General features: G+C 43.4%; 1 protein-coding gene across 11 annotated transcripts in view; it reads right to left on the minus strand.

The window, feature by feature from the left end:
- Positions 1-14,856, minus strand: part of JAKMIP3 (Janus kinase and microtubule interacting protein 3) — a 145,957-nt gene that overhangs the window by 76,483 nt on the left and 54,618 nt on the right. For 10 of the 11 annotated variants that reach the window (XM_043551755.1, XM_043551757.1, XM_043551756.1 and 7 more), the window contains exon 2: positions 11,025-11,267. In XM_043551755.1, the coding sequence (XP_043407690.1) occupies positions 11,025-11,159 (135 nt within the window). In that variant the 5' untranslated portion in view covers positions 11,160-11,267. Of the gene's footprint in view, positions 1-11,024; positions 11,268-14,856 lie in introns of those variants that run through there. The other variant, XM_037905517.2, reaches the window with a different exon arrangement.

Below are 14,856 nucleotides of genomic sequence, written 5' to 3' on the forward strand. Positions count from 1 at the left end.
AGGTTGCAGCATAACAGTACTTTATTTCTTAGAATTCACAATGATATCATACACGAGCCCCAAAACTAGGGTTGCCAACTTTTTAGTTGCACAAAACTGAACACCGTGCCCTACCCCATCCCTTCTCAAAGCCCCCCCCCCCCAACTCAATCCATCCCCTCTCCCGCCGTCACTCACTCTCCCCCACCCTCACTCACTTTCATTGGGCTGGGGCAGGGGGTTGGGGTGTGGGAGATGGTGAGGGTGAGGGCTCCAGCTGGGGGTGCGGGTGCTGGGGTGGGGCCAGATATGAGGGGTTCAATATGCAGAAGGGGGCTGTGGGCTGGGGCAGGGAGGTGGGGTGCGGGAGGAGGTGGGGCTGAGGGGTTTGGGGTGCGGGAGGGGACTCAGGCCGGGGTGCGGGCTCTGAGAGGGGTCTGGAGTGCAGGGCTGGGGCAGGGGGTTGAGGTGCAGGAGGGGGTTCCAACCTGGGGCAGGGGGTTGGAGTGTGGGAGGGGGATCGGGACAGGGACTCCAGCCAGCTGGCGCTTACCTCAGGCAGCTCCCGGTTGGCAGCGCAGCGGGGCTAAGGCAGGCTCCCTGCCTGCCCTGGCTCTGCACAGCTCCCAGAAGCAGCCGGCATGACCCTGCGGCCCCCAGGTGGAAGGGCCAGGGCCACGGCCAATGGGAGCCAGGGGGCTCTGCATGCTGCCCGGGCCCACAAGCGCTGCCCCCGCAGCTCCCATTTGCCGTGGTTCTCAGCCAATGGGAGCTGCGGAAAAGGCACTGGGGGTGGGGGCTGAACGCAGAGCTTCCCTGATTGCCCCCCATCTCGGGGCCGCAGGGACATGCCGGCCGCTTCCAAGAGATGCGCAGAGCCAGGGCAGGCAGGGAGCCTGCCTTAGCCCCGCTGCACCGCCAACCGGACTTTTAACAGCCCAGTCAGCAATGCTGACGGGAGCTGCCAGGATCCCTTTTCGACTGGGTGTTCCAGTCGAAAACCAGATGCCTGGCAACCCTACCCAAAACAGAGGGAGACAAAATAGGCTGCTCCCTAAAACAGTGAGGAACAACTCATTCCACCTTATTCTAGGCTGGCTGACTGCCTGCAAACTTAACTGACTGTTGCTAGGTCCAGATTGCACGCTTCCCTACAGAGCCCCCTAGCCTGCAAACAGGATTAGAAAAAAAAAAACACCTGAAATTTAAAATGACAGCCTATAATTTTAACACACTTTTAAATAGTTTTGATTTAGCGAGGGTTGGTCCTGCTTTGAGCAGAGGGTTGGACTAGATGACTTTCTGAGGTCTCTTCCAACTCTAATCTTCTATGATGCTATGAAATACACCACAACACTCCTAACAAAGAACCAGGTCATTGAGGGCATCATTTCACACACACTAACAAACTTGCTGCAAGAAAATAAAGATTCCCTAGGCTAAAAAATAGTTTAAATTACAATGATAAAATAACAGTTAAATTAAAATAAATGTAGGCCATTTTACTGATTATTTGGCTGTCTGTTTTGGGGATTCATCCAGTCTGAAATTATTGAAGGTAGATGCACTATTCTATAGTACCTAGAGCAGGGGTGGGAAAACTTTTTGGCCCGAGGGCCACATCGGGGTTGCGAAACGGTATGGAGGGCCAGGTAGGGAAGGCTGTGCCTCCGCAAACAGCCTGGCCCCCACCCCTTATCCACCCCCTCCCATTTCCTGCCCCCTGACTGCGCCCCTCAGAACTCCCGACCTATCCAACCCCCCTGCTCCTTGTCCCCTGACTGCACGCTCCCAGGACCCCCCACCCCTAACTGCCCCCTGGGATCCCACCTCCTATCCAACCCCCCCTGCTCCCTGTCCCGTGACTGCCCTAACCCCTATCCACACCCCCGCCCCCTGACTGCCCCCCTGGGACCCCTGACCCATCCAACCCCGCCCCCACTCTTGTCCCCTGACCACCCCCTCCCAGGACTCCAGTCCCTAACTGCCCCCCCCAGGACCCCACCCCCTATCCAACCCCCCCTGCTCCCAGTCCCCCCCCGGGACCTCACCCCCTACCACCCCCCCCACTCCCTGTCTCCTGACCACCCACTCCCCCAAACCTCCACCCCATCCAACTGCCCCCTGTCCCCTGACTGCCCCCTGGGACCTCCTGCCTCTTACCCAACCCGCCTCTCCCCCTTCTCCCTTACCATGCTGCTCAGAGCGGCAGGACAGGCTTATTTGAAAGCCTGAGAGGTGGGCAGGTGCAGCCCACGCAGCGGTGTAGCTGCAGGGGAGGGGCAACAGCAGGGAAGGGGCCGGGAGTGAGCCTCCCTGGCTGGGAGCTCAGGGGCCAGGCAAGACAGTCCCATGGGCCGGATGTGGCCTGCGGGCCGTAGTTTGCCTACCTCTGACCTAGAGTTTAGACACTTCCCAACATAACACAGAAATAGCTTGTTTTTAATAATGTCATTCCAGGAATGCTACTGTGTTACATAAATGATTCAATGCTGCGATAATGTTGAACTGGTTGAACACCTAATTTGCAAGAGAATATTGGAGCAAGCATTAAACATAGGCTACATGTATTTTAAATGGCAATGAATCACAAATATGCTGTCTATTCAAAACTCTGGAATATAATTGCTCATCTATAGTAGACATCTTTTATTTATACCACTTACATCTGTCAAAAATCTTTCTTATTTTTTAATTAGTGATTACTGGTTTTGTTGCCTTGCATACATGTATATTCCAGCCGTTAAGAAAAGATGCATTGTTTATATTGTCATGGCTGGTGTTATCATGGAAGGAAGAGGAAATGTCCAATAAATACCACCTGCAATGACACAATGGATTTCATTAGGGAGGACTGGAGACACGTTGCTATGAGGGCTTGTAAAGGCTGCAAAGAGGAAGAGGATAAACATAAATATGCTTTGTACTGATGGGTTGTCAGATCAGTTATGATTTAGAAAATAAACTTACACTTAAAAACTACAGGGAGGATATATAGTCTAGTATAATAGTTCAGCACACAGTTGTCAATTTCCTAACTATTTAAAGAGCTCTGTGAGTTCATTGTTCCAGAGATGCGATCGCATACCTTCTCCAAGCATTATCTGGTTAGGCTAGATCCTGAGCTGGTGTAAATCAGCAGAGCTCCATTGACTGCAAAGGAGCTACTCTGATTACATCAGCTGAGGAACTGATCCTAACCTTTTAAAATAGCTCAGGTTTCACATCTCACTTCAAAAGTTGTTCTTTTTTCTATTTAAAGAAAAAAACCTTTAGCTCACTGTGCTTTAGATTTTGAAATTGCAAGAGGTTTTTAAATGCCAATGGACTATCACTACAGCACACATAAGTAGCATTAAGAAACACATCAAAATGAGAAATGTTTATGTAGCAAAAATAAAGTACTTGAAAATTCTCTCTCAATTAAAAACTACTTCTTATTACTGAAGTTTATTCCACAAATACAGATTGAAATGAAGTCTATTTTAGTAACTTCAAGGCAGTTCTTGAGCAAAACCAATTAGCCATATTTAAGGAGAATAAGCAACTCTCCTCTCCGGGGCAATCAAATCACTTTGGCAACTCTTAATAAGGAGTTCTGTAAACAAGAGTTTTCTTTGTTGATCTAGGCAAAAGATGTGTTAATACTGCAGCTTCACCATATTATCCTTACTGCACTGGTTCAGTGTTTACATTATATTCACAGAATATAATGACTAGTGTGCAGGGTCTGTACAATGCCCTCCATGCTACTTAAGCCCCATGGATATATAGAGCAGAGAGGCCTCCAGATGCCCTGTGAGCCATGAAGGGGGAAGTCAATCCATGGATTCTTCAAATCCAGCAGCCCAGCAAAATGCTGTAACAAGAGTGGGGAGGCAGTGGCCACTATTCTAGTGCACAGGATGGCATATAGCCTGCTCCCAGGTGGAGAAGGGTGAATACTATTTCCCTAAACTTCCATGGAGTTCCCTGCACTTAGCTCATTTACTTGTGCTTAGAGCAGTGATTTCACCTGAAGTGTGTACAAAAGTAAATCTATGCCCTCAAGACCAATGATATCCTAATAGCACTACAGTGCCACCTAACAGGAGTCTCTTTCTCTTCCAGGACAGCAACTAGATATTATGAAGTTCTGGCTAATGTGAGGAAGATGGCCTACACCACTTTCAATGAACTGGAATGACATAGAGGCAGTGAAGCAGTGTTAATAGGCTCCTGCCTAAGTCCAAACAGTTGCACGTGTGCACATATACATTAGACCATGCTCGTGACCATCCCCAACATACTTCTATCAGCTGTCTGTTTTGTCAAGCATGGAAGACCTATGTAATGGTGTCAATACAAATTCCCAGAAGATGCAGAATTAGGGTGACCAACTGCTGCCAGTTGTTCCCACAGCTACCCCTCAGTTTTCTGGTGTGTATGCACCTTCCATTGAAGATTAGAAAGGTAACTATGAATTTCTTTTCTTTTGCTGGGGTTTTGATATTATTTCATTATTAATTTTAGATTATTACTACATTTTTCAAAACTAAACTGTGGATGGGGTTCCCTCTTTTTCCACATCTTAAAAGCTTTCTAAAGATTAGCATGAGTAGTAACTGAAAAATCCTGGTTCATTGTTCTTTATTGATTTATTACATATTGAGAAGAAATCTTCCTGAAAGTCAATGAGAAACCATAATGCATCTCTAATGACCCTACGTAGACTACACTACCGTCAGGTCACGTCATATCTGGGATGCATTCATCTGGAGAACAGAGCAGGGGAAAGCAGAGATGGATGTAAAGACAAGCCCAAGGAAGTGAGTTTATGTTTATGTTTTGGAGTTTGCTAGGTGATTCCACAGGACGGTCCTGTGAGTCCCACCCCTAAAAGAAGGGTGAAGCTAGAAACATTGCAGGGGAGAAGGCCTGAGAAAGACTAGATTGAAAGCAGTCCAGGGAGATAGCAGCAAGGAGTTATGCAGATCAGATCCTGACTGCTGGTTATAGGGTCCCTGGGCTTGAACTCGGTATATTGGCAGGACCAGGATTCTTCTCTCAGCCACTGGTAAAGTGCCATGAGGCAGGAGAAGAGAACAAGGATGACAGAGAACCATGAGAGAAGGGAATGAACAGCATAGGGCTTAGAGGTAGCGCCAAAGACATTTTTGTAAGGACAATGGGATGGATTTAAATATGACCGGTGTGACGGGTTGGATCACAGAAAACCCCTTGGGAACTGCCAACTGATGTGTTCAGATTACTTCTGCCAACTTGGGACTTCAGTGCCCTGCCTGGTTTGAGCCAGACATGCTAGCCTACTGCAAACCTAGGCCCAGGTCTAAACAATGTCCCCCCAAACTACAGGCTTAATTGAAAACAGCTTAAGAAGTGTTGCTGTCTCCAACACTCAGATGCCCAACTCCCAATGAGGTCCAAACCCCAAATAAATCCGTTTTACCGTGCATAAAACTTATACAGGGTAAACTCATAAATTGTTCGCCCTCTATAACACTGATAGAGAGATATGCACAGCTGTTTGCCTCCGCCCCCAGGTAGTAAACAAGTATACAGCCAATATTCGTAATTTCAAATACAAAAATGATAAATGCATACAAATAGGATGAATATATTCAGTAAATCATAACCTTTGCAGAGATATGTTACATGGCATATGTAGCATAAAACATATTCCAGTTATGTCATATTTACCTCCATAAAGCATTAGGGGTGCAATGTCACATCCAGGCTAGAGGGCTCAGTTACGGGAAAGAGTGTAGTTGTAGCCATGTTGGTCCCAGAATATTAGAGAGGAAGGAGGGTGAGGTAATATCTTTTATTGGACCAACTTCTGTTGTTGAGAGAGACAAGCTTTCAAGCCACCCAGAACTCTTCTCCAGGTTGGAGTACTTTTCCCAGACCTGAAGAAGAGTTGTGTGTGGCTCAAAAGCTTGTCTCTCTCACCAACATAATTTGGTCCAGTAAAAGATATTACCTCACCCACACTGTCTCTCTTACAGGAAAAGAGACTGTCGCAGGATGCCAGATGGAGAAAAAACCTGCAACACCATGCCCAGCTGTGCGGGGACATGCCAGTGGTGGGGTGCACTCCAGTCCGACAGGGCTGCCGGGGCTCACCTCCCTGCTCCAGGCATTGCAGTCTATGCGGTCCCAGCACCACTCAGGTTTAGCCCAGTCATCATGATGATGGGACTCTGAGTAGGCCAAATAAGAGTGAGTGGCACTGCAATCCCAAGAGCCAGGTTACAACTCCACTCACACAAATTTGGTCCAGTCAGGAGGGCCAGGGCCAACCTGAAAGGTGCTGCAGCCCCAGAGGTTGCAACCCCAGAGCGGAGAGCCAACCCCAGCCAACCCCACAGCACAGGAGCTGCAGGAACTGCCATTGTGGGGTGAGTGCCAGGCAGGACCCAACCTCACAGAGGGCAGGGGAGTGTCTGACTGACACCACCCCAGGGCCTCCACCCCCAGACTATTTACTGGATCACGATAGACCATAAACATTTACAAATAGGTCCTGAGCCCAAAAAGTTTGAGAACCACTGCTGTAAATCATGATTTTCAGAGTTATAACAGAGCATGAAAAGTTACCCTGGACTGCAGTTTCCCCACACACAGTTAACCTGGGCACACTTCTAAAAAAAAATCAAATTTGATTTAAATTGGTTTTGACGTTCATTTTGAAATTAATTTTACATAGCTATACAGCTACAGTAATTTGTGACAACTGCAGTACCTCTAAGGGCTCCGTGATAGCTGAGGCACACATCTCCACAATAACTGTAGAATGCCAGAGGCGTCAGCACAGTGATGGAAGAGCTTTTTATTTTTTAACAAAAGAGCCTGAATGAAGAAACAGGAAACTAAAATAGACAAGAAATTAGGGGAGTTCAATTACCCCAACCACCTCTCCAGGGCTCTGGTTCAAAAAAGCATTCCTATCCTATCTAGGATAACACTTATGTATGTGTTTAAATCTGACTGACATGCTTCTGCAAGTGTCCTTGTGATACTGGTAAGTCATTGAATCGTTCAGAACAATCTTTACAATTTCTCAACAAGGGCCTGATCCAACTCTCATTGAAATCAATAGACTTCTCTTTGTTTCAATGGGAGCTGGATCAGACTCCAGGAGCTTTTTGGTGATAGGGAAACTCGCACCTTTCATTTTTGAAAGAAAACAAATTTCCTTCAACAGCGCCCATAAATATAATTGTACTGAATGTTTAAACTCAAACTCCAAAACTACACTGTTTCTATTACAAAGTTCCCACCAATAGCACGAAGGCTATGTAACAAGACCATCCAACATGTGATATATGCCCAAATTACCCAAAGCATATATATCAGCCTTTGTCTGCACTCTGAATCTACCCTTCTCCAAAGTAAACTAGACTAGATTCTTGAGATCTAGAATCTCCCCAAAGCAGTAGAGAAAACATTGCTATACGTCGCAGTGTTGTTGTAATTGTGTTGACCCTAAAACTAGTTCATAAAGGGGGAAACTCTGAAGATAGGACATTTGCATAAGACAGATGTAAAAATCTCTCTCGAGAAATAGCCATGTGGTATTATAAATAGGATAATTCCTCAGTGGAGAAGGTAATTTATGAAAATAAGAGAAAGGACACCAATAAGCCAAAGGAAAAGACCAAACATCTCTAAAGGTCAACACAACATGAAACATAATTAGGCTTGGAAAAAAAGAAACAAAATTAACAGTCCTTTGTAAATGATCAGTAATGAATATAAAAGCCTGAAAGACAACATCCTGATTTTGTCTCGATTTTAGCACAATCAATCAAACCAATAATCATCCTTTGCAATTCTAGGAACCTTTCATCCACAGATCTCTAAGTGCCTTATAAACATTAAGTAATACAATGTAAGTATGTAGGTAAGTATTATCATCTACATTGAATAGACAGGTACACTGAAGAACATAGAGGTTAAGTGACTTGCCCAAGGACACACTTCCACCAGATTATTTCATAAAAATATACTTATCCAATGCTCTGAGTGTCAATGATTTACATTATACTCACACAGTATATCTATATAGTTTACCCATTGCCAACAACATTGTTCTTATTCTAAAATGTAAGATCTTCCCTCCAAACCTGAAAATCTCCTAATCAACCCTTTCTGTCTGAAAAATTCTTGGATAAACAAATAGACTTTGTACCATGCTTGAAAGTCAACAAACTCTGGCTCCATTACACCATGGGGTTACAGGAAGAAAGCTCAAGAGCTCAGAGGTCTGGCCCCTACAAACACTCTCTCAGCGTAGTCTCTCCCTCTCCATCTCTCTTCCAAGTCATCTCTCCTGTCATTCTCAGACCATTTTCCTTTCTCTGTTCCCATCCCAACCTTCAAACTACTATTCTGTTGTCTCAAACTTAAGTGCCAGTGAAAATATAATTTCTGAAGAGTTTCAGAAAATTTTGGCCTCAGTTGTCCCATCCATTTTGAGGCATATGCTACAAAGTAAAGAAGTGTAGCACACTCAACAAGACTGTTGGCCATGTACGCAGCAGAGGGCAATAGGAATAGAATAAACTATACACACAGACCTAGTGCAGTAGATGAAAATAAGTCATGACACTAGAAAATGGAGGTGTGTCTAAATGAAAAGAACTTGTGCTCTCCAGATGCCTGATTTGACTCTGAAATGATTCCAACTCTTCCTGGTTATTCTTGACTTGAAAGGACACAAACTGGCTGTAGGGGAAGGGAAGTGAGGCACACAGGAGAGTAGGCCAGGACTGAAAGAAGATGTTTCTAGCAGATGGGGCCAGGACTAGTCAGGACTTAATGAAGATTCCCCCTCAACACAAGAAACACTTTGTTTCTCCTCAGAGCTCACAGTGACCACCTCTTAATCCTTAGAAATTACCTAGTGTCCAAGGTGTTAAACATTTAGGAATTAGCCAGTTTACTGGTGGTTAAACTAAAGCCCTTTCTGCTCATCTTTTGAGGATGTCCAGCTGAAATCAAAAATGTCATGGCACATTTCAAAAAACACAGGGGATAATCCAGATCTTCTGTCTAACAGTGCATTTATTCTCGCAGTAATACAGAGGAGTGTGTGTGTGTACGTGTACAACTGTTGAACACATAACTGTCATACTATCCTACACAGTCCGTCACTGTAATATAAAATTCGTTATTGGAAAATGCTTTCAAATACCGTGAGCACAGAAGAGCCTAAACAGAGCCAAACTGTATTTCAGTTCAAAAATGCAGTATGAACTCACCCGATCTCCTAGTTGAAAGAGATGTATTAAACAGTGAAAGCAGACAAATCAGTACTCAGTCTGAATGATCTGAGCTTTCCTGTCCACAACACAATGATTAACTGGTGTCTTTTTTACAAATCAATGTATAATCTTGGAAACCACCTCAAGAACGAAGTTTGTATTCAACATTGCCAAGTAATGATGCAAATTATGGTAAAATGCATAGTGCATATCTGTTCCTGCTGAAGTAGGTGTACTTTACATTGTATCTTAGCTCTTCTGAAAAATTAAATTCTTTGTAAATACTAACACACAATTAATTGAGATGGGGGAACTTAGTCGTAGCAAATTCATTAAACCATAGTTAACAATTGGGCAAATTCTGGCCCCAAAACACTCTTAGATCTTGAAGTTCAAATCCAGACTTCACTGCTTGTTGGCCTGTAAAGGTGCAAATCAAAACTGTGGCTTGGTTTTTGGACTGGGGATTGGAAATCTTGGAGCTTGATCTAGAATAGTAATGTGCATCCAGCTTGATGGGTTGTTAGCAGAAAACCCAGACACAATTGGCATAATTGTGAAAAAGTAAAGGATGAGAATAATCCCGGTATCATACAAATTGTCTGCAAGGAAGATAAAAAATGTAAACATTTAGTGGAAAAGTATTCATGAGAGAGACAAAAGATTTGGACAGCATTGAGCCTATTGCTACGAACATGCCATCTGTCTAGTTTGGGATAGATGCTTATTTTCCTGTAGCTTTTTCTGGCATTTAGCTATACTGTTTTTCAACTTCATTTCCTTCTGTATCAAGCATTCAGTATGCATCTGAGACACTGGTTGCTAAGGAATTTGATATTTATATTCCTTTGCTTTTCCACCAAAAGGCTGTAACCCTGAAAGTACTAGATGAATATGAGGAACTGATGGATTCTAACATGTGTAGGGAATAAAATCTTTTAGCTCATACCTCACCTTGAAATACAACTGATGCAGTTTTTAAAATCATGATCTTCTCTGTCTGCCTTGCACAGAATGTTAGTAAAGTTCGTAAGTTACATATATTCTAACAATTTGCTTCCTGCAGAATCTCTTTCAGAATTTTGCCTTTTAAGGCACAAAATGCATTTACCACTCCTAAAAAGGCCACTAATAGTTTTCAGTAAACTAGTCTAAAAGCAAATCCAAGCTTTATGCTTCTGAATACACAATCATTTAGTCTAATTTGCTACTATAGCTCGGAATTAAAGAACAAATTGTCCTGAGCACAAATTACCATGCCTGCTTGTTTGATGTGTACCTTTAACAAATTAATGATGGTATCCTCCCTTCTTTTTCTGATGTATAGTACCTGCTGATAACACAGCTTCTTCCACCACCAAAGGGGCCAATTAGAGAGGCTACTAAATAATTCATCAAGACATGGATTTGTGCAAAAATATAGTGCAAACATAACTTGCAGGTTTCATACAAAAAGTAAAAATTAAAGGAACCCCATGTAAAATTTATTGGACTATTTCATGAGCAACCTTCTAACAAAAATGTTCAATATTATTTTATTGAGATTTATTGCAAATCTTGAATCTAATTTACTCAATGATGAACTTTCCCCAAAGAGCACACCCAACGCACACCAACAAAACGCAGCAGTACCTGGCTAGTTCTGACCCTTTGGATGAAAAAATGCTATACAGTGGCTATCAAATAGCACTTCATTGTGTAGGGCTGGGAAGGAGGGGCGTTTAGAAAATAACAACAGATATTCTTTTTTTAATTAATGGAAAAAAAGATGCACACCTTACTCTTTTCTTGTTGGAGCTCTATTTGAATGTCTGTGAGTTTTGTCCTGAGCTCTTCATTGGCAGCTTGTAAGGCAGCTAAGGCATCAGGTTTTTCTCCCTTAGCTCGGCTGCTAGCACTCTTCTTTGACATTGTGAGGCAGCGTGTCAGGGAGGGTGAAATCCCAAGCAGAGAGAACCCTCCGTTCCACCACTTGAGGTTTCTCTTCCTTGCTTCTGTCCTCTACATTTTCTTATTCACCTAGAAAGAGGAAAAACACAACTGCCATGAAAGCGCCAGAGTTTAGCGGGATTCACAATTAGCAAATAAGAATAATGCAAGATTCATTTTTGTAGTGACTTCAGACAAGATTTCAAAGCAGTTCCTGAGAAGTTATTTCAGAGTAATAAAATGTGTCACAGTGACTAATAGCCCGCAGTTTTCCCCCAGTGCATCAACTTACACAACTCAGCAAGATTATGGTAAACAATTGCCAACAGAATTTTTAATTTTCATGTATTTATGAGGAGGAATTAATGTTTCAAACAACAGACTACAACAATATTATAAAAACAGGCAGTGTCTCGGAGAGTCCTCTTAAAGGTAATATGGACTATATGTTAAAACTATAGAAGAAGAGACCTGAAGATAACTCTTTGTAAGCTCGAAAGCTTGTCTCTCTCACCAACAGAAGTTGGTCCAGTAAAAAATATTACCTCACCCACCTTGTCTCTCCACTACTTTAATGTCACCCACTGGGAGTAGCGTAGCACAAGATTGTTCCATAATAAAAAATCTGAATTGGGGAAAGCATAATTAAACATACACAGAATTTACAATAATGGATGTGTAGAAATTAGGATGCCAAATTATCAATGAAAATAAAAGATCTTATAAATCAATACTCTTGAGGTAAGGGGGTCAGTAGAGTTACTGAGAATAGCAGTTACCACCCGCTTTTTTTTTTTTTGGATGCTGAACGCATTCTGCGTATCAGAGGTTTGGTAGGATTATTTCTTTTCTATGTTCCTGGCAAAGAAAAATAAAGCTAAAATAAACATATTTGTCAAACTGGTTGAAATTCATCCCTGTGCAGAAAGCTACAGCATAAAGCTTACGTACAATACCCTCTTTTGGGGGCTGATGTCAAGCTTACAGGATGCATAAGCCTTGTGCTTTCTATACAAAGGTAAATGCTATCCAAGGAGAGCAGTTATTAGGATTTGTCTCTATGTGATCCAATTTCACACAATTCTTAGTTTACAGACAGTCCATGAAAATTACTTGTCTAGCCACTGGAACAAAAGTCTGTGCTATACAAGTTATCAACAAGTCACTCAAAGTACCTCATTTCTTCCTCATGATCTACAATTACAGTTCTATTTTTCAGTAGCTTGAGCATATGTCATTTCAAAACAACAAAAAGTAGTCAGGAAAGACTGTTCAGAATGTTAAACTCAATCCACTCATGGTCTATTACTTGGTCAGGAGGATGTGGACACATTGTGTGAGCTTATAAGTCAATGCCCCTGTCTGTCTATTTCTTCTTTCACTCAAGGTAAAATTTTATGAACCTGCTGTTTTTATAAAAAAAGGTATCTTGTTAAAACACTGTAGTGATTCCACATTTATGTATGAACTAAAGATTCCTAATTATCCCGACTGCTGCCAAGGTTTCCTTTTATTCCTCTTTCACTCTGCTGCTTAGTTGTGAGAATCATGTCTGAATATTGCCAAATCCCCATTGTACTTCATGTCTCTTGCCACTTAATAGAGCGGGGCAGGAATAATTTGTTTTCATCCCAGAAGAGTTTTTGAGATTCAAAAATGTTTTTTCATCTTGAAACAGAACAAAAAGTCAGAAATCTCAAATATTCCCACAAAATGAAAATCGAAAGAGAACAAACATTTTGGAGCAGGTCAGGCAAAATATTTGACAATTTCAAAACATTGTATTTGGATTCTGACCTTTTAAAATGTAACCCTTTTTTTAGTATAAATTAATTAAAATTTCACAATGAAAAGTTGTTTTGAATCAAAGTTCTTTTCTCTAGCAGCATGGTCAGAAACAACAACAGATATTACATGGCTGTAACTTTCAGTCTCATTAGGACAAGGTCAGAGGACCCCACACCCCCGAATGGGTGGCTCTGGGTTAGAAAGTCCTTGCCCTAAAGAACCTGAGGCCCACTGTAATAGCTGATAGGTAAGGCCCTACCAAATTCTTGGCCATTAAAAACGCGTCGCGGACCGTGAAATCTGGTCTCCCCCGCCCCCATGAAATCTGGTCTTTTGTGTGCTATACAGATTTTACGGGGAGACCAGCCTTTCTCAAATTGGCGGTCCTGACCCAAAAGGGAGTTGTGCGGGGAGGGAGGGGGTCACCAGGTTATTTTAGGGGGATTGCGGTATTGCCATCATTACTTCTGTGCTGCCTTCAGAGCTGGGCAGCTGGAAAGTGGTGGCTGTTGGCCAGATGCCCAGCTCTGAAGGCAGCACCACTGCTAGCAGCAGCGCAGAAGAAAGGATGGCCTGGCAGGACATTGCAATCCTTACTTCTGCGCTGCTGCCTTCGGAGCTAGGTGGCCGGAAAGTGGCAGCTGATGACTGAAGGCCCAGCTCTGCGGGCGGCAGCGCAGAAGTAAGGGGGGCAATACCATACCATGCCACCCTTACTTCTGTGCTGCTGCTGGCAGCCCTTCTGCCTTGAGACTGGGCTCCCGGCCAGCAGCTGTAGCTCTCCAGCTGACCAGCTCTGAAGGCAGCACTGTAAGGGTAGCAGTCCTGGAGCACACAAAGCAACTACAAGAAGGATGTGGAGAGAGTCCAGCGAAGGGCAACAAAAATGATTAGGGGTCTGGAACACATGACTTATGAGGAGAGGCTGAGGGAACTGGGATTGTTTAGTCTGCGGAAGAGAAGAATGAGGGGGGATTTGATAGCTGCTTTCAACTACCTGAAAGGGGGTTCCAAAGAGGATGGATCTAGACTGTTCTCAGTGGTAGCAGATGACAGAACGAGGAGTAATGGTCTCAAGTTGCAGTGGGGGAGGTTTAGGTTGGATATTAGGAAAAACTTTTTCACTAGGAGGGTGGTGAAACACTGGAATGCGTTACCTAGGGAGGTGGTAGAATCTCCTTCCTTAGAAGTTTTTAAGGTCAGGCTTGACAAAGCCCTGGCTGGGATGATTTAATTGGGGATTGGTCTTGCTTTGAGCAGGGGGTTGGACTAGATGACCTCCTGAGGTCCCTTCCAACCCTGATATTCTATGATTCTATGATTCAGTACTGCAACCCCCGCTACAATAACCTTGCGACCCCACCCCCTACATTTCCGTTTTGGGTGAGGATGCCTACAATTAAAATACTGTGAAATTTCAGATTAAAAAAGCTGAAATCATTAAATTAACGATTTTTAAAATCCTATGCCTGTGAAAAGAAAAGCAGTACTTGTGGCACCTTAGAGACTAACCAATTTATTTGAGCATAAGCTTTCGTGAGCTGCTCACGAAAGCTTATGCTCAAATAAATTGGTTAGTCTCTAAGGTGCCATAAATACTCCTTTTCTTCTTGCGAATACAGACTAACACGGCTGCTACTCTGAAACCAGTCATTATGCCTGTGAAATTGACCAAAATAGACCGTGCATTTGGTAGGGCCCTACTGATAGGGTTGTAGCAGAATGCCAGCAACCTGGCTGCAAGCAATCTATTACTGAATGTTAGTGGTTCAGCTTGATCTCCATGGGCAAATGTTAATGACAGAGAGATCAAGAGAGCGTGTTAAAGAGAAGAAATGGATGTTCCTTCCTGTACTCTCTTTGGACTATGGATAAGGAAGCCCATTTTCTT

The sequence above is a fragment of the Chelonia mydas genome, chromosome 7, assembly GCF_015237465.2.
Source record: "Chelonia mydas isolate rCheMyd1 chromosome 7, rCheMyd1.pri.v2, whole genome shotgun sequence".
NCBI classification, from domain to species: domain Eukaryota; kingdom Metazoa; phylum Chordata; order Testudines; family Cheloniidae; genus Chelonia; species Chelonia mydas.